This window comes from Mus pahari, chromosome 23 (genome assembly GCF_900095145.1).
Source record: "Mus pahari chromosome 23, PAHARI_EIJ_v1.1, whole genome shotgun sequence".
Lineage (NCBI taxonomy): Eukaryota > Metazoa > Chordata > Mammalia > Rodentia > Muridae > Mus > Mus pahari.
In genome coordinates, this window is record NC_034612.1 from 22,202,203 (window position 1) to 22,226,926 (window position 24,724).

Genomic DNA, 24,724 nt, shown 5'->3' on the forward strand with positions numbered 1-24,724 from the left:
GGGTGGGGGGGTCTCTAGAGAAAGCGAGAAGCGAGGCGATTTCAGTGGTGGGGAGAGAGCATGGCCGCGGGGAGGGCTTCCCCAGTCTCTTGATCAAAGCATTCCGCTATTCTGATTTATTGCCTGCTTGGTGAGTTATTTTTTTTCCCCCCCTTTCCTCTGTAAAGGAGACCTGTGTGTTCAGCCATTACTTTGCTCGGCGCTGTTCGCAGGCATCTCCGACCCTCGGTGCAGAGGGGAGCCCCACACTTCGCCCTCTCGCTTCCCCATCCCTCCCTCCCCGTCTCCCCGCCCCTTCCCCCTTTTTTCTTTCTCTTTTTCCCCCTGCCCTCCCTTCTTGTTCTTCTTCGGATTCTTTTTTTTTTTTTTTTAATTTCTCCGAGCCGCTTTCTCCCCCGCGCCCTTCCTCGCGGCGGGAGGGAAAAGCCCGTGCAGGAGGAAGGGGGGCTCGGTGTCAATTTTTTTTTCTTCTTCTTGGGGTGTGTGTGTGTGTGTGTGTGTGTGTGGCCGCGGCCCGAGCCTGTGGCGCGCGGGTAGGCGAACGGGGAAGATCCCCGGCGCGGTTAAAAGAACCATGGATGGCCCGACGCGGGGACATGGACTCCGGAAAAAGCGGAGGTCTCGATCACAGCGAGACCGGGAGAGACGCTCCCGGGCCGGGTTAGGAACCGGTGCGGCGGGTGGTATAGGAGCCGGCCGGACCCGGGCTCCCTCGCTGGCTTCATCGTCGGGCTCCGACAAGGAAGACAATGGAAAGCCCCCATCCTCCGCCCCGTCCCGGCCCAGACCCCCGCGGAGGAAGCGCAGAGAGTCCACCTCAGCCGAAGAGGACATCATTGATGGATTTGCCATGACCAGCTTTGTTACTTTTGAAGCGCTGGAGGTAAGGGGGGGACCCCCTTTCCTGTTTCCCCCATGGTTTCCTTTTATGCATGACACCCCCCCCACACACACACACTCGGCTGCACCCCGGTTTTCTTGCCTCCCCCGCCGCACTCGAAGCTCTCTGTCTCGGCCGAGGTCTTATTGTTGGGTGTGGGGTTGTATGTAGGGGGAGCTGGGGGCAGCTAGGCAGCAAGGAGGGAATCGCCAAGCGGGTCTGCCTGGTCTGATCTTCTACTGGTTTCCTTCTTGTCCAGCTTGCCTTTCCCTTGCGCCCCCTTCCTGCACCCCCACCTCCCTCCACAGCAGATGGGTGGAAAGAAAGGGGTTCAGGCATCACAACAATGCGCCCCCCTTCTCCACGGATGGTTCTACCCCCACTCCTTTCCTCCTCTTCTCCCTCCCCAATCATGGCTTCTTGGCTGGTGGAAGTCTTTGCTTGGGTTTGGGGTGCCTGTGGACTGTTCTGTGTGTGCTTTCTACAGAGCCATATGTTCCCGTGTGTGTGTGTGTGTGTGTGTGTGTGTGTGTGTGTGTGTGTGTGTGTGTGTGTTAGTCTGTCTAGTATATGCTTTTTCTGGATGTCCTGGGGATCAGAGGCTGCTAGGGTTTTGTGGCTTTTCTATACCCCCCTCCCCCTTTTTTTGGTGAAGCTGGGGAAGGGGGCGTTTTCTCCTTGTTGGGAGAAAGGAGGGAGGAGGGGAGAAGAGGAAAGGATGCAATATCTTTCTATATTCTGCATGGGGCTATATTGCAGAAAGGGTTAATGACAATATTATCCACACACATACATTTGCTGTGGGGTGTGTTGGTGTGTGTGTGCATGTGTGTGTGTGTGTGTGTGTGTGTGTGTGTGTGTGTACATGAGCAATTTAGTTGAAGGACAGAAGAAGGTACACCAGGGAGGGCTGGTAGGAGGCAAGACAAAATCCTAGCTGACTGCTGAAGGGTTTGTCACCAGTTGTTCCTCTTTTCCTTTTTGTATGTGCCCCCCCCCACCCCCAGTGATTGGCTTTGTGTATGTGTTTGTGTGTCTGTCTTTATTCCTTAGGCACCTGCAGGCAGCCTTGGTTTTTCAAATGCACATTTTCCTGCCTGCTAAGAGGTTCCTGGTGTGTGTGTGTGTGTGTGTGTGTGTGTGTGTGTGTGTGTGTGTGTGTATCTGTTGGATGGAAGGAGCTGGAGGGAGACAGTCCAGGGGTCACAGAAAAGTATCTTCGCCTGGGCAGATCTGATTTGGTGCTAGGGTTGGTCATTGGTTTATTGGTTTGTATACATTTAACTGCTCTCTTTCCTCCTCTTCCTCCCTTTCCCCACCCTCAACACACACACAGCCACAAATACACAGGAGGTTCCGAGGTTCTCCTGAGTTGATCCAGCACAAAACCCAAATATGGTTGGTTTGTAGCCTTTCATGGCACCTGACATAATGGTGTGAGGAAACTTTTCCCTTTCCTTTATTTATTATTTATTTATCTTTGCTGACGTTGTGGTATTGTTTCAGGGGTGCCAAATCGAGCTTTGTTAATGAGAGCGTAAGCCTCACGTGCACTGACTGTGCAGGTTTAGGTTGTTGGTTCTAGATCTGTGTTTGGATGTCAAGTTTAAGTGTTTTTAAAAAGGCAATCTTCCTGTCTGTCAGACTTGTTCATGTCTGTAAAGTCCTTTGGATGGGGGTGATGGTGGTGGCTGGTGGCTGGTAGCTACTGGTTGGGGAGGAAGGACGGAAGGCTGGTGATCCTGGCCCTGGTGATGACCAGAGATTTTGATGCTAGTATTTGGCTTAAACATCGGTTTTAGAGTTGGTGCTCTCAGCTCCAAGTGCTGAGGGTCACCAGTCAGGATGCTTACAACTGTGTTTTTTGAACTTTGCAGAGGTGAATGGGTACTGCAGTGTGATCTCTTTCTTGCTTTAAAATGGGCATTGGAGTGGCATCATGTATCCTAGGAGAGAATGCTGCCTGGGCTTTGGCTCAGCATGGCTGCCTATGGCTGGTGAGGGAAAGACTTGGAAAAGCTGCTTACAAGTGGTTCTGTGCTCTGGGTAGTTGCCATGCTCGGCTGGGTGGCCCCACTTAGTCAGCAAGAGGGGTCATCTGTGTCATCTCAGGTGGAGGTGGAAGAAAATTTTGCACTTGTTTTGTATTTTGTTTAAGCAGCTGTCTGACTTTATCTTTTGCTAGAAAATGTTCTCGGTCCAGTCTTGTTTAAAGCCTTAAAATTTATACTTTTTTAAAGGCAATCAAGTTCAAGATGAATACCACACCCTCTTTCTGCAATGCAACTTACTTCGCAGCTACTTTTCCAGATTTAAAACCGGATTTGGTTAGCTGAATGCTATGATACTTCTATGACCACCATGATATCACACCTGTAATGGTGCATTGGTATAAAGGGTATAATTTAAAAAAAAAAAATCTTGTATGAGAAAGTAGATGGAACAGTAAACTCCAGTGCACCCAACACCCCCAGAGTCAACAACTTACAACTCCTGTCTTGCTCCTTCTGTAGTTCATTGAGCTCTCTCTCTCTCATCTTTCAGACCTGCTGTGGTGACATCTGTAAATATTTCTGCATCAACCTCCCAAGTATATATAAATGATTAAGATGACTTTAGAAATCCCCACAGTACCATTATCTCTCTTCAGTAAATTAACCGTTCACTAATATTACATATTCTGTCTAGTCATGTTTTTAGAAAGTTCAGATTTTTTAGAAAACCTGTTAATAAATCTGTTAAAACCATGTATTGGAAGATAAAAATAATGTTTATCCTTTTTTTTTTTTTTTATTTGGTGGTGCGGGTAGGTGGTGAGGAAAATGTAAATATATTGGCTGTTAACACACTGTGTCCATGTTGGATGGTCTGAGCCTGAGCCTGCAGTGACAGTTGAGTCTCTGATGTTCACTACACTAAATTTGAAAGATTTACTGAACTGTCACCCAGAAATGTGAAGGCTTAGGTGGAACAGGCAGTTCAACTCTGAACTTGGATAAAAATGTGTGTTAAGAACATGTGTATGGCTCTTACCCTCTTAAGCTCTTGTCTCTCTCTTGCTCCCTTGCTCTCCCTCTGCTCCCCATCCCACCCCCCCACACGTGGCCATGGCCAGCCCCTGCTTCTCTCTGCCTTTTTCTGCCTACGACTGACTCTTTTAACTCTCCTCCCCATTCCCTTAATAAACTATTTTATACTTAAAAAAAAAATGTGTATGCTAAGAATTACCATAGATACCAAGAGTTACGCTAAATACACGCTTGTGCTTGTAAATGAAAATAACTTTTACCATGAATCATCAAGAAGCCATAGGTATTGGCTTGGACAGTTAGGCTTACAAATTACACCAGTTTAGAGCCATTTCTGGCAGACTTAGGGAATCACATACTTAGGTTGTGAATAGACAAACTGACTCTGAGATTTTGTCCTTAGAGATTTCGTGGTGTTTGTGACTTCCTTCCTTCCTTCCTTCCTTCCTTCCTTCCTTCCTTCCTTCCTTCCTTCCTTCCTCCCTCCCTCCCTCCCTCCCTCCCTCCCTCCCTCCTTCCAGAAGCTCCTAAGTGATAGTGGAATAGTTTGATATAAATACTTCCAGGCCAGCTTTGGTTGTACAGATACTAGACTAAAGGTAATAAGCATAATGGCAGCCTACAATCTTAATGCTTATTCTTTACAATCATTAGATTTTTATATAAGAAGACGGGACGCTCAGAGGGCAGTTTGGCATCTCCCACATGTTATAAGCAGTGAAACTGGCTGAGGTAGTTGCATATTCTGCAGGGACACTTGTCTTGAGTAATTGTGCCCTGAAGTTCAAGTATGTGATTACAAAGAGTCTCATGATAGAAGATAAGAGGGTAGGTGAGGAGGCTAAAGTTGAACTGTGTGTTCTCATTACACAGTTGAGAAGCAGAAGTGCCATTTAGAAACAGTATTTCTTTTTCGTGTTTGGGTATTCTTTGGATGTTAGGATGAGGCCAAGTAGCTCTAAATGTGTTGTTTGTCTTAGTTTTTTGGGAGGGTAGTGGGCAGGGTGGTGTTACGTAGCACAGGCTAGACCTGCACATTCAGTGCTGGGCTTATGGGCACATGCTATCCCACTTGGCGTAAACCCAAACAAAGTGGCTTGTAGCACTCAAAGTATAAATTGAAATGTTGGTACTCTGGTACTAACAGGATGTACTTATTGGTGTGTCAGGTGAGGTGCTTTTCAGAATTCTTTAGGTTTCTATTAGGGAGCCAGGAGTAGCATCCTGGCTGAAAATTTGACTTTGCAAATTAGTTATTTCTCCTACTCTTCTTCTTTTGTAATTTGGATATTTCTTTTTGTACAGCTGACCACAGGGAAAGAAAGATGACACTGGTAGACTTGCCAGATAAGTCTGTTGGTGCTGTAGTATTCTGGGGGGGGAAAAAAAGGAGGGGAAGACTGAATTCTGTGTGTAGAGGATCAAATACAGGTTTCCCCGTGACATTGCTTCCTAGTTCTGCTTCAGGATTCACCCATGTGTCAGTGGTCTATTAAGACTTTTATATGGAATCTAACACTTTTCTCTCTTAGGTCTAGTAGGTGCTAGTAATTTAGTTTTGAGAGTTCACTTTCTAAGTTTATTATGTGCCTCATGCCACTCAGCAGACATGTCTGCAATGCTTAATATGTATAAGGCACTAGGAGTTGAAAAGCCTAAAATGTTCATAATGTCTGGAAAGATTACAATATAGTTGATAAGTTAAATCTAATACCTACAAAATGATTTTGAAACAGGTACTTGAGTCATGTTAACTTAAGTAGACTTTTAGAGAGGAGAGAACGAGATAAGGTTTTGTGTGGATATGTGTGTTTTGAGACATAGTCTCATGCACTGTAGGCTGGGTTCGAACTTACTGTGTAAGGGAGGATGACCATGATCTTGTGATCTTCCTCCTTCCACCTTCTGAGTGCTGGGAAAATAGGTGTCGACTTCATCTCCTATTTTGGCTGTGCGGGGGCTTTGTGTATGTGCTAAGAAAACAGCCTATTAACTGAATTACACCCCCAGCCCTTGAGAAGTCCTCCTGGAAAAGATGGGCCCTAGAAGGATGTAGTGATTGGTAGATAAGATAGTAGTGAAAAATGGGAGAGCTTTCTGAAGAAATAATGAAGGCAACTCAGGAAGAAGTCCAAGAAGACACTGGGCGCCTAAGACTAGGGGCTGAGAAGTCTGGTTAGGAAAGAGTACAGTAGCATCGAAGAAGTTCTTCTTAGGGGACCGGGAGACCCACCAGCCAGACTTGGCTTTTCTGAGTAGTTGTACGAGCCACCTTGGGATCTCACCTTCTTAAAGCATTCTTTCCCTCAGTCCTCTGTTGCTGGAAAGAGTGAGATGAAGTTATAGTGAATGTTCTCAGGCTGAAAGGGAACACAGCTTTGTCCAGGCTCCTCAGATTGTGTTTTGGACTGCAGCAGAATAATCAGTTCTCAAATACATTTTAGAATGACTCGTTCTGCCAGAATTAAAAGTTTTTATTATCTGAGTGTGAATTTTGATTATCAGAGGAGGAAATAGAGTGTACCTTATCTCCTAAACCTCTCTGGCCCCAGAACATTTTAATTCTCAGCATTGTATCCACAAATCAGTAGGGAATGTGGGTTAAGGTGTCAAAGAACCCATTCCAGAGCTTGGTGGTCTCCGAGAGTCAAGGGATTGGGCTGATGGAAGAGTGTAGAAGCTCCGCTTCGGAGGCTCTTGTACAGGAAGCTGCTGCAGGAATGGCACGTGAGGTCTGTGATGATATTAATAGAGAGATGCCCACTTATTTTTCTGCCTTGCGTCAACTGTTTTCCTGTTTTTTTTTTTTTCCTTAACCCCACCAAGAGGTGAGTGTTGGTGACCCCTTTTCACTAATAGCTCTTTCTCAGTCTGACAGCTGCTGCTCGATTCTGATGTCACCAAGTTGCCCTCCAGCCAATGCTTTTTAATCTTTCCTCGGACCCTTCTGGTTTTATGTATTGCTGCTTTTTAGCAACCTGGAAAAAGAAGGTGGGGGCGAGAGGGGAATTTGACATTGGTGTTAAAACAAAGGTTTCTGGTTAGCCGGCTCCTGGCTTGCAGCGCATGTCATGGTGATTCGCGGAGGGTCAGAGCGCTTCCAGAGCCAGGGAGAGACACAGGTCAGAGTCTTTCTCCAGGACTGTTTCTTTCTGTCTTGCAAAGTTTGCCTGTGAGATGGCTGAACGAGGTCAGGCCCCAGCATTGCAGTTCTGAGAAATGTGCATAACTCCAGGTTCTGAGGACTTTCTGAGTGATTGGGGCAGGGGGGGAAAGAGTATGGATTGCTTGTGTGCATGAACTGAAGCTTTTTACCATACTCACTGAACTTTGGTGTTTTACTCTGTGAAGCGAAGATTTCATTGGAGGAGTCTTTAGGTGAGGTGAATTTGAAGGCCTTGGTAGGAGGCTTCCCTGTGGCTCTTGCTAGCCGTGGAGATTAACTGCTTTAGCTATGTTGGGTAAGATACAAATGAGTCAGATGACTTAAAGGAGTGGTTGGTTTTGAGAGAGGTGTTCCCTTAACACTTATTTGGAAAAAGATTAATACATTTTTCCCCCCCCCTCTGGGGAGTGTAGCTCAATGGTAAAGTACTTGCCTTGCATGTGCAAGGCTCTGGGTTCAGTCTTCCAGCACTACTCTGAAGTTCAAAACAAAAACAAACCAGAGTAATTAATTGTGATAGAGATTCTGGGACACTTGTATATAAAGCTATTTTTTTAAAAAAAATACTGTCAAAAATAAATGGTGATTCTTTAGTTTGAGAGATTGTTAAGACTAGAAAGTCATTAAGCACAGAAAACAACTGTTGGGATTATTGTGGAATAATGTAGGTCTTGCTGATGAGCTGGTTGATGGAAGACGTTTTGTGTGTGTGTGTGTGTGTGTGTTGGTGCTGAGAGTGGATTTCAGTCATTTTACCCCATTCTGAATAGGTGTATATTTACAATACACTAAATGTAGTTTCACTTAGTCGAAGTGCAGAGGCAGCATCTCTTTAACACTTCCCCTGCACTCCAGGGTTGGGATTACACCCCATATGCTGTAGATTTAGGAAAACCACCTGGTAAAAGGATAGCGATATCTTATTTGATGACAGCCTGAAAAATTTAAGTAGATTCAAAACTCTTTGAAAATGGAAAAGAAGACTGCAGTAGTTAATTAAGTAACAATCAAGACCGGAGAAGCTAAAAACACGTTGGGATATACTGCTAGCTAGGGCAGAAGTACTTTTAATACATAATCTTGAACTGTTCCATGAGTGTAGGTTTCCTGTTGGTTTACCTGCTTCAGCTAGAAGTGAGGGACTTAGATTTTAAGAGGGAGACTCTAAGATGTGTCATCTTTCCCCTTCTGGTGTGAGCTACGTCTTCACAGTCTCTGTCTCCCATGCAGAACAGGAGTAGTATCTTGTGTTTTCATGTCTTGGTTTCAGTCAGGGTCACAAAGAATAGTTAGGTCTCTCTCTCTCTCTCTCTCTCTCTCTCTCTCTCTCTCTCTCTCTCTCTCTCTCTCTCTCTCTCTCTCTCTCTCTCTCTCTCTCTCTCTTTCTCTCTCTCTCTCCCTATTGCTTTGGTAACTGCAGGTGAGAATGAGTAGTTTCAAACCATCCGACAGCTTTTGCTTACTTAGGAAGGGACTATGTCAGCGTAAGCTTTTATGTCTATACTGTTTAAGTCTCCAGTTCCATGTCTTTTTAAGAGGACCTGGACCTTGAACTCATATGAAATGCTTATTTCTTTCACATACTCAATTCAGGGTCCAGTTACATTATGCACTACCTCCCTCCTCCTTCTAGCTTTCTTCCCCTTACTGAAAGAGTTAACACAAGTAGGAATGCAGATAATGAAATGAAAAGTATTTGGGAAGTTGTGACAGAAATGTGAAAACTTAAGCTTTCCCAAGTTTTCATTATTTGAACCTTGATGATCTAAAGTACTCTGGTATTAACTCTGGGTTAGAGCACTCTTGTGCTCTTTTATGATCTCTTAGTTCATAGCTAAACAGTAGTTAGAGTTTACCCAGACTATTGAATGCTAAATATGTACATACATTTGTTTAATACTTTACTGCCATTTTGAATTGTTGGTGTACCTCATAGTGGTTTATGCTCTTGGTGTTAGAACCTGCTACAACCTGGATGTAGTAAAAGTGAGAGGCATAGAGGGAAAGGAGAAAGTTTATAGTGTACATGAGTGACAGGAACGGCTAGTAAGGGTGAGGATTAAGTTGCATCAGAAGAGCTTTTAAAGTACTTTAGAGTAGCTGCTAACTGGACTACTGCCTACCAACACACTGTGACCCTTGGTTGTGTGGGTGAGATTTGATACTTCCAACTGCAGCTACATTTTTGAATCCTAAAATAAACCATTGCCATGGTCAAGTTGTAGTGGTAAGTGAGAAATGTCATTTTCCTTGTTGTCCCTACACTTAACCTTTTCAGTTACAAAGCAACCCTTACACTAAGTATTTGTAGTTTCTGCTGGTTGTGATATTTTAGAATTTCAAGAAATTAAGAGACCCAGTGTTCAGTACTGCAGCCATCCCTCAGTTGTTATGCTGAAATATTGATTATTCTTCCTTTTTCTCCCTTTCTCCTCTTTTCCCTCCATGCTTCTCTTTTCTTCCTTTTCCCTCCCTCCTCCCCTTCTTCCCCTGGAGACGGGATCTGGATATATGGCCCTGGCAAGTCCGTAATTCATTATGTAGAGCAGATTGGCCTCGAACTCATAGAGATTCACTTGACTCTGCATATCAGGTGCTGGGATCAGAGGTGCATGACATCATCCTTGTAGTCTTCTTTCTTTTTACTTTTGATGTCTGTTCATTTGCACCCCTGCCCCCATTGGCTAAAGGTTGCTAATGAAGCATCCTTTAGTGTGCCATTTAGCGTAGTTAAAAACTAAAGGGAGCCGGGCGTGGTGGCACACGCCTTTAATCCCAGCACTCGGGAGGCAGAGGCNGGCGGATTTCTGAGTTCAAGGCCAGCCTGGTCTACAAAGTGAGTTCCAGGACAGCCAGAGCTACACAGAGAAACCCTGTCTCGAAAAACCAAAAAAAAAAAAAAAAACCTAAAGGGAAATACAAGAAAATAAAGATGCAAAGACAAATAGCTTGTCATTAGAATATTACTTGCTTTCAGTTACATGATAGCAATGACAGTGACTTCCACTTAGTTTTTCCATACAGTTGACAGCAATCATGAAGGTCTTCAACTGAACTAGGAAATGCTCCAATACATTATAAGTGAAAGCCTTCTCTGGGGCAAAAGAGGGAGACAAGAATTTGGTAATTCTGTGTGTAGATTCCTTACTTCTTGTTACAGTGTTCTCTGAGTTTACTTGAGAAAATTAGTTTTAAGATTAACTCTAGGAATTCAGTCTTTAGGAGGGGTTATCCTTAAATTCAGATCTGAATTTCTCCTAAGTAGTCTTCAGATCCATTTCACGCCACATCTGAAGGCTATGCTTTTTAAGCCACCATCTTGGTGTTCTTTGCACAGATGTTGTCCCAAGTGGTGAGTTCTTTTCTGCCCCTCATTTTGCAAATGGAAGTAGTTCTCAAGGATGAACTGATGACCTGTTCTGGATCATACTGGGGGTTAGAGGTCCCAACTATTACCCACTGAACGTAGGAGACTATTTCCCCTTAGTGCTGGTGAGTACAAGGATTGAGGATTATGGAAGAAAGTTCTGTTAGATTTTAAATCAGCCCCCGCCCCCAGCCTTGGAATTTCTTTGTAGTCTATGATGACCTTGAACTCCTGATCCTCTTACATTTACTGAGTTCATGGGGTTACTGGTGTGCACCACCAGCCCTAGTTTATACACTGTTGGCGATTGAACCAGGGCTGTGTGTGTGCTAGGTAAAATCTCCACCAACTGAGATCCATCTGTAGCCCAGAAGGAAGGTTTTAAAAACCAAAATCAAGAGGAACACCCATAGAAAATTCCTATTTTTTTCCTAATAATATTCTGTTGGTTATTTAATATCAAGAACCTTTAAAAACATTCATACCCATCCCACATGTTCCCCAAGTAGTACACTACCTTCAAATTCATTGCTTCTTCCTACGGGTGTATTGGTTTAAAATCCCTTTTTCCACCCTTCTGTCATGAAAGTGTTGGCTTCTCATTCTTGAATGTCCAGTGGAAAGATAATTACTTGGATATAAGAGATTATTGTGACCTACTTAACATTTTTAAATCTTTTGAGTGGGGATTAAGTTATTTTCTTCAGAATGGTAACCTGGGGAAATTTAGAGCAATTTCATCAATACTGATAGCAGAATATATGCAACAGAGGAACTTTGGCTTGTATTTGAGATGAATATTCAAACTTCCTTCTGAAGGACTCAAAATACAAGATTCACATAATTGTGTTGGCTAAGGCATTTGTCTGTTTATTGCTGAGTGAGGAAATTTGTCATGCATGTATGTTTATAACCATTCATATAATGGAAAGAAGTTTTCCGTGGGATTGTAATAACATATCAAGATGGATGTAATTAAAGCAGAAGCAGATTGACACCCTGAATTAAATGCAAACCAAAATCCAGGATACCTGTGCTTTGCGCCTTTCGTATTTGCTGCAGGGGCAGTCAGCCAGATATGCAAATAAAAAGACATTGATGAATCTCTCTGGGTGTGTATGTGGTTGCAGAGAGCCCAACTATTTTATTAATCTTTTACCAACCATTGTTTAGATTTCCAGCACTGATGGAATGTATTAATTTGGCAGACCAAATAGGCTAGGACCAGAATGTAGGAAATAATCAGAGGAAGACATGATTGATAGGTTGTCCCATAAATAACACATGCGACTGACAAAGGGGCTGAGTAATCTTTTGATCTGTGCTTAATGTCATTAATGGAGCTGTTAAACCAGGATGCTTGAGTTTGAACTTCAATCAGAGAGGCCTTGCCTCCCATTTAAAATGTAGACCTATCTCTGGGTCTGCTCCCTGGGCTGATCTGTTGACAAAGTTGGTATAAATCGAATTTTTGTAAATTGGATCAGATGTCGGGGGAATCTTGCTGTGAAAAATGAGTCCTTTTTACCAAGCATAGTACTCCTCTCTGCGGGGAAGCTGGGATTTTGGTAGTCATGTGTTCTAGTTTTATTTCTGTTGCTGTGATGAAATACCCTGTCCAAAAACAACTTAGGGGACTGGAGAGATGGCTCAGCCGTTAAAGGCTAGGCTCACAACCAAAATGTCAGAGAGCCGCTTAAAGGAGGAAAGGATTTACTTAGCTTACAATTCCAGGTTACAGTCTATCATCACTGGAGTCACAGTGGCATGAGTCTCAGAGAGCCAGTCATTCCACATGGACAACCAAGCAGAGAGGAACAGTTGCATGCATGCTACATGCTTGCTGTTACCCAGCTTTCTTTACTCTCTCTGTTTAGGACTCCTAACCTAGGGAGTGATGTCACCTACGTTCTTCCTACACTCCACCCGGATGTACATACATTTTCAGTCCAGGAAAGGAGAGGCAAGTGCTATTCTCAGCTGATTCTAGCCCGTGGCAAGTTAGTTGATTGTTCTAAAACTAACCATGAGGAGCTGAAGAGATTGCTCAGTGGTTAAGAGCGATCGATTGCTGCTCCTGAAAGAATCTGAATTCAGTTCCCAGTACTTGTTGTACAGCTTCTACGGGCTGCAGCTACAGACCCAGCTTTCTGTGATCTCTGAAAGTACCTGTGCACCCACGGACATACCCAGGCACAGAGAGACAGTTAAAAGTAATAAAAAGGAACCTTAAAAGAACAAACAACAAAATAACTAGCCACCAAGTCCTGTTTGGTGGGCGTGGCTTCCGGTGCTTCCTAGCTCCCACCTTCATGTGTTCCCTGGAAGGAAATGACTGTGAGAATTTCATGTTTCTCTTCAGGTTTCATACCTTACTTTGTCTTGGTCCTTCTAGCATTAATTGATGAGTGATGGGACTAAGCTCTCGTCATTCAGATATCAGAGCTTGGTTTTCAGGTGCACACTGAGGAGGGCTTGTGGCTGTGAATATGGAATATGATTTCCATATCTGCTCCATTGGGGAGCCCAGGCATACCATAACCACTTCAGAGTCAGGACCGTACAGAGACACCCTAGCTGTAATTTTTCTATATGACAGTTCAGTTTTAAAATTGTAAGGGTGCCAAAAGCAGGACTGTATTGTTATTAGGAAAGTCGAGGACATCTGCTACATTTTGTTAAACAGGGGAGGAAAATGCTCTAGTCAAAAGGTCTAATTATGCCCTCTCAACTGAAAGAAATATCCTTTACTGAAATTTTGGGATCAGTCTAGATGGAAGAAGCTGGCCTCTAGAAGAACTGGGATCTAAATTTACTTTATTAAGGGAAATTACCCTTAACTGAGGTGACTTAGGGGTTTCATTTTATCAATTTGCTTTTACCCTGTGTGTCAAAAAAGGTGTTTTTAGAAATCATCTACACTAGCATGAAGCTCTTGTTTTTCTTCTCCCTCTCTCTCCCAAAGCATAGGAGGCCCCCAGAGGGAGATTTTATTTCCAGATGTGAGCCTCAGAGGATGTGTGGTAGCTGAGAGCTACCTGGGGGAGGGAGCAAATGATAATTGCAGGTGAGAGGCAAGGGGATAATTCAGCCAGAGCCCTGGGAGGTGAGATTTCACACCTGGGTGTTGAAACCTGCTCAGTCAGGCAGTTGGTTGTTTAATTTAAAACGTTTCATTAGTCTAACGCTGAGATGGTCCAGATTGTTCTAGGTGACCTCCTGGGCAAGGAAAACAGTGGTTTTAAAATCTTGCAGTTTACCATGTTCCCATGTTTGAAAGTTGTCTTACGTAATATCTCAAAATATCAAGATATATCTCCTTTGCCCACTAGTTAGATCATTTAAATTTTGTGTGTATTTGTGTGTGTGTGTGTGTGTGTGTGTGTGTCCATTAGTCTCCTTGTTTGAATGTGCATACAGAGGTTAAGAGGACAAATTTCAGAAGTGATTTCTTTCTTTCCACCCTGTGTATCCTGGGGACAGAATTCAGGTCATCAAGCTTGACAGCAAGTGCTTTTATCCCTGCTTCTTGTCTTTCCATCTGTATGTCAAACTGTGGTTAATTTAACTGAACCATTACCTGCGTTCAGAATCACAGATGTTAACAACAACAACAACAACAACAGTATTTTTAGGGGCACTATATTCCTGATAATTTGAAGATTGAGATGGCGTGGATTAAATCAGAGAGGTGTATTCATTTATTTAGCATTGGTAACCTTTATTTCATCTTTTTGAAATGCTGTTCTCAGGGATTGAGGTCTTGGGCCCTAGTCTAACGGAGTCTTTGAAGTGTTAACTATGACAAGACATGCTCTGTGTTTCCTTTGGGAGCCAGTGGGAAAGTTCAAGGGCTACTGATTTTTTCCCTGGGACTGTTCTGTATGCTGTAACAGCTTATTGGGTATCACACTGGAGTTAGTACTGGAACCTTGGAAAAGAGAGAGCCAGCATTTTCTCCCTTTATTTTTAATGTACTGTTTCATTTCTTTGTGTTCTCTGACTTAAGCCCCTGAACCCTCCCCCCATATACCCTTTAAGAGATATTTTAAAGTTCTTAAAATGGTTGCTTTCTCTAGTCAGTAATCTATGTTTAGGCATTCAGACAACCCTTATTATTGTTGACCTATTTCTTAAGATAAAACAAAACAAAACAAAAAATAGAACAAAAACTCTGAAAAGACATGTTTGAAAAAGGCACTTGTGTAGGGCTTGCTCTGGGCCAGGCTTGGTGCTTCCAGTTTCCCATTTGGTGTGCCTCAGAAGGAGGCTGTGAACAAAAGAGCAAGCTGCTTTTACAATTGATGCAACTAAAGCTTGGGGAGAGACCAAGGCTCATCCAAGACCAAAAACTGCCGCAGTTTAGGGCAGAGTGAAGGCTTAGGCTTCTCACTCTTTTACACTCCCTTTAAAAATACGGACTCAGTTTCTGAGTGCCTCAAATGGGTCTCTAGTAGAGGCCACATTTGGTTCTCTTGCTGTTGATGAAAGGTACCGTGGTTATAAAGGGTTTTCTATTTATAGGAATAGGATCCAGGGCTGGGCAAGAACCATACCTGATTGTTCCAGACAGTTGTTTTCTTTCTGTCTTCTTGTCTGTCTTCCTTACCACTTTCACCCACTTCCTGAGCTAATGATAGAATCTAGGGTCTGCTGTATGCTAGGAAAACCCTGGGTCACTGAGTATCCCCTATTTTCCTTTTAAACCTGGAAGCTTATGGGCTGGGGATGTAGCTCACTTGAGTACTGAGTACTTGGCTGGCATGCAGAAGGCTCGGGCTTGGACCCACAGACATTGTCATAATAGAGTACATGGTACTTCCTCCAAGTATTCTGGAGGTGGAGGCAGGGAGTTGAAGTACTGGGATGTCCTTAACTACATAGCAAGTTCAAGACCAACAAACCAAAACAACGTGAAAGCAGTCTTACTGAGACTTATTCACATGTTTGCCTATAGTCTAGTTGGGGGTGCTGTTCCCTCTCTGTCTAGTTCAGTGTTTTGTGTGCATTAAAATCTGCCCTTAAAAACAAAGCAAAAAACAAACCCATTAGCAGGTAGATATTAGGCCTTCCCAAGAGCAAGAGGTCAGGTTCTTGAGACTGAAGCTGCGGTGTGACTAAACCATTGTCTGTCCTTGTCACTGATTTCCTACACCCCTCTTTAACAGACCTGTAAGATCAGGTCCTAGGTTTCCGTGCATATAAACTTATTTTACTAACAGATGCCTGTGTTATTCTATCTGCTCTTAAACTACTGTAGGAAGTGGCACTTACTTCTCTTGGGAAGATAGTCCACAATAAAAGAGATCTTATTACTGGTGCTAGGTTTTATTTTATTTTATTTATTTATTTTTAAACTGCAGGCACTCCATTCTTCCCTCATGAAAGACCATCTTAAATAGCTCCTTGCTTTTCTTGATATCTATTTCTGGAAGATACCTGGTGACAGAGTCCATTATTTCCTTGCCATTGTTTCCTTTCATTATTCTGAGCACATTTTCAAATTGTTCTCTCTCCACCCAGTTGAGGCTTGTTTATACTACAAAGAGTATGCTAATGGCTCTGGCTGTTAGATTGATTCTTATGGAAATCCCAACTGCATTTAAAGTACAGCGTATTACAGTGCATCCCTTTCCTCAGCTCCCCTGGGCTAGGGTGCGCTTCCACTTAGTACATTTTCTAGGATTAAAGGGTTCACACCTGGCTGAGGACCATCAGGTTGGGGACAGGTAGAGTTCAAAGACATCCTTGCCTCATTCATTATTCTCACGGGGCCTGAATTTTCAGAAGAGTATTTCTCTTTGATAAGAAGAAGCTGTTTCTCCCATCATGTTCCCAGACGGGCTGTCTTACCCACTCTTTCCTGCTACCTCAGTAAGCAGTTATCTTTTTTCATCTCTAAAATGGGAAAACAGTGGAATTACTTCTTTAGACATTGTAATTGCAGGGCATACCTAAGCTAACCCATGCCTTCTGAAATTTAAGTACTGTCAAAATCTGGTATAATAGGAGCCACACCTTTAGGTCCAGGGTTTAAAGATGATTTCATACCCTCTGATTTTATGTATGTGCAAGCCACAGATTCTGTCTTACCGCTACAGTCTGATTCGGATTTAAAACTGAATTCCTTTGCTTCTCTTTGTCCTGCTTAGACTCTTGGGGATGTTCAATTAAGGAGACTGTGAGGATGGCCAGCTCTCTCAGGGTAGTGGATATTCTTTGATTATAGATGAACACTGTGTAACATTATGTAGATCCCCACATCTGCCACCCATATTTCAGATGCACGTTTATTTCATTTAATATGTTGTACCTGGGATTAGGAACAGAGAGAAATATGTACACTTGTCCTGATTGGAAATTATGTTGTTGAAACACAGTCCATATGGCCATTGTAAAATGGTTACTACTGCATATAATTGCTTCCCTAATGATGTGCTTTGTCGTTACCTCTATTTTCCAAGAAGTGCCCCCATAGCATGCTGACAGCAGCAGCAGCATTAGAAAACATGACATGCAAAACCACTCAGTCGTCTTTACTTTAAGGATTAGATTACAGTGCCAGAGGATAGGTCACCATGCTTTGTACCCATGGCTCTTGTTTGGATCAGCTTAATGCTAGACTGGGTCACAGATTCGTAAAGGTAGGTCCTGTTCACTTTTTTCCCCCGAGTGTATTCTTATAGCTTTGCTTCAGTTACGAGCAGGGTGGTGCCTTAGGAGTGGTTCACCCCCAACCCCCTGGTTGTTGTTCATGTCTGGTGTTTTTCTGAATGTGAGCACAAAGCAGGTCCGTGTTGGGATGATTACATTTGGGGTCACTTAGATGAGAGTCCAAGGAGAAAGGGAGGGGCCAGAGAGGGAGGGAGGGAGGCAGGGAGGAAGGGAGAAAAGACACAGAGAAAGACAGACAGACAGACAGACAGACAGACACACACACACACACACACACACCACACGTGAGGGGGCGGTGAAGACCAAATATTAAATTGAGGGAAGACCATGAGATACCCTCCATATGTTGGGATTTCTATCATCCATGTGTAGTGCTTGGCTCCACATGGGTCTGAACTTCTTTCTTATTAAGAGGAGTGAGTGAGAGAGAGGTGGTTGAGAGGATCACCACATCCAGGGGTCAGAGGGCAACCTTCTTGTCATTCTTCACTCCACCTTCCTTGAGACCCTGGTCTTTTTGTTTTTCTGCTATGTAAACCAGGGTAGGTGGCCTGTGAACTTCTGGGATTGCCCCGTCTCTGGCTTCCATCTCCTGGTAGTAATTAATGTTGGGATTATAGACACTTGTACTGTGTGTGCACACACATTCAGCTTTTAAATGGGACCAGGGGATCTGAACTCAGGTTTTCAAGCTTCTGTGGCAAGCCCTTTACATCAAGCCATCTCTCTAGTCTCCAGGAATGAGTTATTTATTGCATAAGAGACTCAGTGTCAGATCCTAGAAAGAGGGGTGTGGTGTGGGCCATGGCAAGATAAAGGTGTACCAAGTCTGCTGCAGATATCTTAGGGATGCAGCAGTTATGGGATGCGTGGTCTGCGTCCGTCCAGTTTTCAGGGTCTGTTTAGGAGCTGAGGTAGAACAGCAGATTGAAGTCTTTCATTAAATACAGGGTTTCTCTTTTGAGACTCAGAAATAATGGGACATGGGGATACTCTGAGGGTTTCGGTTACAAGTGATTTCAGTGCCGTTTTCTTCAAAAGAATTTTGTTAAGCATGGGGCTCTAGAGCTTGCAAGGACTTCTGGAACTGGTTGAATTTTATGTTGCTACGAGAATGATAGTCAGTTAAGGCTCGGGTTGAGGGGAGGTGCCGAAGAAATAGTGACATTTGATTCTCTGCACAGTAGAATCTCAGAATCCACCTGCGTGCTCAGTAGATTTGAGGCAAAGGACGGCAGGAAGTGGAAATTTGTAGGCCTTTCTTCTGGGCAAGGCTATTACATTATTTGTTTATTGGGAAGACTTAATTAGAAGTGGAACTTCCATCTGTTCCAGCCTTTCCCATCAGTCAGGGAAATTAGGTACTGATGAATACCTCTGCGAATCTGAGTAGAGGGGCTGGCTGCCTGAAAGGTGATGCTCTGAGTCAGTCTAGTGGATAATGGGAAGAAAACAGAAAGTGGGAGTAAATTAGTGAAAAAAAAATTCCTAAAGCGTTTGACTTAAATGTAAGAAATAGACAGCAATTGATAGAATTTTCTTTCTGGATCTTCATTCAGACATGGTGGGTTTTGCTTCTGGTGCTGCTGGCGCTGCTGCTGCTGCTGGTGGTGATGGTGTGTCCATGTGTTAACATCAGCTATCCTTTCTCAAGATGACCTTTGGGCACAGTGGCTTTCATTTTTACCTAGATCTTTGGGGCTCCTCCTCTTTCCACCTCTCCAGGATTGGGATTGCAAGTACACGCAGCTTTTTAAAATGTGGGTTCTGGGGATTGAACTCAGGTCCTCATGCATTTTACCATTGGAACCATCTCCCCAGCTTTGGACACTGCTGTTGGCCAAACAGGAAAGACAAACTTAACAAAAACAAAAACAAAAAACAAAAAAAAAGTAAGAATACATTGTTGGTTTTTATCAGCTTTTGGATTCCTGAAGCAGCTTTTGAATTCAGGATGTGGTAAAAGAGAGGGTGCAGAACCTTCTTGCTTTCATGATTTAAAGCAGTGGTTCTTAACCTGTGGCCACAAGCCCCTCATGAGGTCTCATATCAGATATCCTGAGATTACAGTTACAATTCATAACAGTAGCAGACTTACGGTCATGAAGTGTACTAAAGCGGCACAGACAGAGTTCCGAAGGTCGAGAACCGCTGACTTAAAGGGATGAACACATTCGGGCTTTCTAGTTCAGGCTTTCCCGGGTGGGTTTAGAAATCAGTGGATCCTAAGGGACTGTGTGTGTAGCCGAGCAGAGTCCGGTAGTTGTACGAACACCTGAATCAACAGGCTTGGGAGTAAGGGGAAGGAGTCTTGGGATTCATGGAAGAGAGGATGACAGCAGAGTTCACGTCTAGAAATAAATGTTTCCCCTTTGCTTGTGAGGAATAGGACATGAAAGCACTCAGCTGTCTTCTCTCTTTGCCCTCAGCCCAGATCAGATGCACCTATGCTAGTAACAGTAGTTAGCAGTGATTGAGGATTTGCTGAGAACTGCAGGTTAAAACCCATGCCGTCCTTACACTGAATTCATGTGTACAGGAAGAGAAGCAGCTTACAAAGTTTACACCTAACACAGAGAATGTCTGGCATGTTGCTGGAGTTTGTACATTTTGGCTACAGAGCCTGATTGGGATGTTTACACTGTATACTAGAATTTAATTGGAGTAAAACCTTCGAGTTCTGATTAAAACCAACTACCAAAGCTTTACCCACGTTCCCTGGATTTAAAGGTGGTGATACACTTCGGATTGGCACCGTGTTGTAGACAAGAAACCATCTAAGATTTGTGGGTGACCTAGTGAGTCATTGGTAGAGGTAGGGCAGAGCTGCAGAGGCCAGTCCTCCTAATATATAGGCCATTGCGTTTCCCACTGGGCTGTACTGCTGCCATTTAAAAATATTTCAGACTTATAACTGAAGCTTAATTTTATAAACCTAATTTGTGTCACTTGTACCCTTGTGGATGCCCTAGATTAAAGTAGCCAAGTTGCGCTTGCTCGCTCTTCCTCCGCCCCTTTCTCTCTCCACCCACCCCCATCTCTCTCTCTCTGCCATAGGGAGAAGAGGTGCTAGAAATTTGCTGTTTTGATTTCCCGAGGTGTCTTTCTAGTCTTTGATAGGATTTTTAAAAAGTAGGTAAAAGGTATTTAGGTAAAATAAAGGACTCACATCAGGATTGAATTTTGCATGGGGTTATCAGTAATTCCAATTTTATTTTTATTTCATCAGGATACAACTAGTTTAAATGGAAAAGAGTGCAGTGGCAGCTGTTTGTAAGCTCCAGTTCGGGAGGGAGGGAAAAAGTGTCTCCATTTCTGGGGTGTTTTAGAATTTCCCACATTTTACATTTTTTATTTGTTTGTTTTTTTTTCTTTTGATTCCTTTTGTTGTGGCCTCTTTTCTTGGCTAACGTTTTGTTTAAAAACAAGTGCTTTGGTATTGTAAAGCAAATTATCCTGGTTTAGGGATTGTGCTCTCAGATAAAAGGCCCCAGGGTAGGGCTCTTTCTGCCTTTGAATCCTAGTCGCCTAGGTCTGCCTGAGTGCAAAATCCAGTTTACCACGCTGCTTCCTATCCAGGCTAGTGTGGTTATCTAAACCAAAGAGTCTGAATCTGAAAGGGAGAGTGGTGGATTGGATTTAACTCTACCTGGGGGCCTTAGTGGGAGCTGCGGAGGATTGTGGATTTGAGTTTTGCCTCCGGTTAGAAAGAACCACCCGCAGTTTCTTTCTGAGTTTTGTCTCCAGTCTGGAAATCAAAACTCTCCACAATACAGTGTGATAGTGAAAACAGGAGCAGGCTTTCAGGCTGTGTTGTGGATGAGCACATGCTCGGGATTCTGCCAGTGACCCAGAATCCCATGTGGCCACAACACGTAATTCGATTTCACAGTTTCTATTCTTAAATTTGCAGGAGGGGGTTTCTGTAGGAGTTTACATAGTGATTATAACTTAGCAGCTTCCTTTTAGGGTAGATGTAATTGTGAGACAAATATTTCCCGAAAGCCATAGCCGGGCATTTTGTATTTGGTGGGAGAATACCCTTTTAGTTGTTAAAAGCTGCTGGAAAACTTTCCCACATAATTTTGCTCCCTGCTTCCCATTTTGGGCATGGAGAATCTGGATGGGACAGTTTCCACACAGTTGGAGCTTCCACTTTTGCTTTGTGTGGTGATTTTCAAATGGATCTGTACCATGTTAAGTATCTTAAGTATACAGGTGTCCCATCTCAGGGCCTCCCTCACAGTCAGATGCTCTGGTTTCTCTCAAGACTCCTTTCATAGCGAGCCTCTGTGCGGAGGAATCATTATTTGTTTTGTAATCATTATTGTAGAAAATAGTTTTGAGTATTTCTTAGGACGGTGGTAATGGTTGTGCTTTAAAATAACTTCTTTTGTGTGTTCAGTGTGCATGTTTGCTTATGAGCATGTGTAGAGGTTGATTTGGACCGTTTTACTCGATTGATTCTCCATTATATTTTTTGAAATAGAATCTCTTACTGAACCTGGAGCTTGATGATTCTGTTGCAGCCCCCACCCTACCTCACCCCACCCCATCCCACCCCACATCATTCTTTTTCTGCTCTCCGGGGCTGAGCTGTGGGCTCAGCTTTTATATGTTGCTGGGGAGAGACAAACTTAATATTGTCATGTGTGTACAGCAAGCACTTTATTCAACCAGCCATCCCCAGTGTCTCAATAACATCTATGTAAACCTCAATAATTTTTATAAAAACAATCACACATAGTAATTCTTTTTTTTTTAAATTTTTTGTTTTGTTTTTTATTTTTTTTTGTGTGTGTGTGTGAGGTAAGCACACCTTGAAAACATTGCTCATATTCAGCACAATGAATTATTCTAAACTTAACATTTGAGTAGCTGGTACTCACAGGAAGATGCAGAAGTTTGTTGGGGCTGGGACAGTAGTTTGCTGGATAAGAGAGTTGCAGCACAAGTGTGAGGGTGTAAATTTGCATCTCCAGCACTCCGAGTGTGTCTGTGTCACAGAGCTCTGGTGAGCAGAGACGGGGATCATTAGACAGTAGGCTTCCAACTTGGCTTCAGTTTCAGTGAGAGGCCCTGTCTAAGGGGTTTGCGGTGGTGTTCAATAAAGCAGACCACCCCATATTCTTACCTTTGTCCTTTGCTTAGGCTTGTACAGGTGCATTCCGACAGACAGACAGGCAGGCAGGCAGGCAGGCAGGCAGGCAGGCAGGCAGGCAGGCAGACACACACACACACACACAAAACCATCTTGGATATTTACTGTATTCTTCAAATTTTCTCTTCGACTCCTTATGCTCCAAGAAACTAGGACTATATTTAATGGCTGATAATGTAGTAAAGTACAGTAAAGCACAGACGACAGAAACGTTTCTTTTTCTGCGCTTGGTACTTAATCACTCTTGTGGGTTTGGGTGATAGGACGTGTCTATTGTTTATGTTTTTCTTCAGCCTTCAATTTGATCTCGACAGTGACTTGTCTATTAATGCTCAGAGCATATATCAAAATTTTACTCTGTGAATTTGTCCTTTTAGAAATCTAATTCAGTGAAAATATCCACATAATAGCTTTGAGAAATATGTAAAGACAGACAACCAGCCATGGCAGCTGTGGCTCTATTAAGTAAATGAATCTTATCTTTGCTGCCTGGGTAATTTAGTAAACATGTCACATCAGTCAAGTGTCTTTATCTGCTACACGATGAAAGGTAGATTCTTGACTAACCAAAAGGAAAGAATTTCTTCCTCTTCTCTGTCCACCCCTGAATAATCTCCTTCATTCAATTCCACTTTGAGCACTTAAAGCCAAAGGTAATGGAATTTGCCTGGATTTCCTTCCTAATTTGTTTTTTTCTTCCCCTGACTGAAGAATCATTGGGTTCTCAGGGGAAGAAGTTGTGGCTGTTATTAAATAGCAGGGTTGCTTGTTTGTTTTCTTCGGAGAGGGCTGCTTTCCATAAAGGAGTCAGAACTAGACACTATACTTGAGCTGTGTGCTGCACTGAGAACAAGCCTGACAACACACACTGGCTGCCGCTGCTGGCTGTGGTGACGTGGTACTTGCTGGCAGGCAGGTGAGCTCTCTGTCAGTGTTAAGAGCTGTCCCCCCCCCCCACTATACCCCCAATGTGGCCATGGCCACTATTCATTAAACAGGTGACACTCCTCTAGTCACCCCTGTTCAGAATGGCTCTCTGTCTTTCCAGAAGTACACTGGAGGCTTGTTTTGTTGCAGTCCATTGATTAAATAAATATTCCTGTGTTCACAAAGGAACTGATATCAGTTATAGCACCAGGCAGTTAGCTAGCTGTCCATTAGTATCAGAGCAAGTACTGCCTCTACCCCGACCCCCATTCTTTCCTCTCCAACAGGAAGGTGGATAAATGACCCCAAGCCACCTGCTTTCAGGCATGTGTGTGGCTGGGATGTAGTGCCATACTCTTGGCTGCGGCTGTCAGGCTGAGGCCCTGTCCAAGGTGTGGAGATGATGGCAGAGATGGAGTGATTTAGAATCTTCTTTCTTGCTTTGGGGTTGCCAGACCTTGGTCTTTCCCCTTCAACTCTTAGCACAGTCAGCGTGAGGAATGTCTCTGAAATTTGTTTGCCTCCCTTATAAAAAGAAAGGGGGAGGGGTGTGCTTCTGACCTGGAAGTACTGTGTGTGTTGTCAGGCTTGGAGACCACTGTGGCCATGCTTGCGTTTATTTATAGATTCCATTCACGTGGCAAAGTCAAGAGAGACCTTCATAAATGGGGCAGAAAGACAGGATTTCTAGTCACGCTGTGCTAATTTTCTCTCTCTCTCTCTCTCTCTCTCTCTCTCTCTCTCTCTCTCTCTCTCTCTTTCTTCTTAGAAGGGTTTTTCTATGTGCGCTAGGGATTGAACTTGGTTTTGCACATGTTACAGTGAGCTCTACTCCCAGCTCTTTTCTGTTTTTAGTTGAGGGTGGTGGAGGGCTGGTTGTAGTGTGAGATAAAAAAAGGATGATTTACAGAGTGTCCCTGTAATTCTTCACATGTTAGCTACTAAGTACGTCAGCATTAGTGGCTGATTTATGCATCAAGTGTGAAGTGAGCAAAATTCTCCTTTTTCTACAGGATACTAAAGGGAGGGCGCGGGGTGGGAAGTGAGTAGGGAAGGGGGAGAGGGAGAAGGATAGAGAACATTGGTGTGGCGGGAAGGATGCTTTAGGAGCATTTTGGTGTGAAGGAAGCAGCTTGTATGGAAGTGTGAGCAGGGAGGTGTTGAGGTCCAAGCCACGCCTGACATCCCCTGCTCAAGAGAGGGGGACCCTTTTGATGACTTGAAAAACAGAATCCTGGGAACCTTGTGTCTGTGAGGACAGCAGCCCCAGGAGGATGGCTGTAGTAGTAGGAGAATCTCTTAGTGCGTGTCTCTTCCAACTGACTGTGGGTAATTAGTTGGAAATGACATTAACCTGAGCTTAATTGTAATTTTGCATCGTAACAACATACCAGCTGTTCACTGTATTCTTTCCTGGCGGTGTGATTTAATTATTTTTTTTCCACGCTATCTCTTAAGCTCTAATTTTCAGTTGTGTTTCCTTTTAACCCTTCCTCGTGGCTGTGTGTCCACAGCCCAC

General features: G+C 43.5%; 1 protein-coding gene across 1 annotated transcript in view; it reads left to right on the forward strand.

Moving 5' to 3' along the window:
• The first annotated feature begins 368 nt into the window (after positions 1 to 368).
• Auts2 (activator of transcription and developmental regulator AUTS2) overlaps positions 369 to 24,724 on the forward strand; it is a 1,110,887-nt gene continuing 1,086,531 nt past the window's right edge. The window contains exon 1 of the mRNA XM_021187184.2: positions 369 to 883. Within this exon, the coding sequence (XP_021042843.1) occupies positions 575 to 883 (309 nt within the window). The 5' untranslated portion in view covers positions 369 to 574. The remainder of the gene's footprint in view (positions 884 to 24,724) is intronic.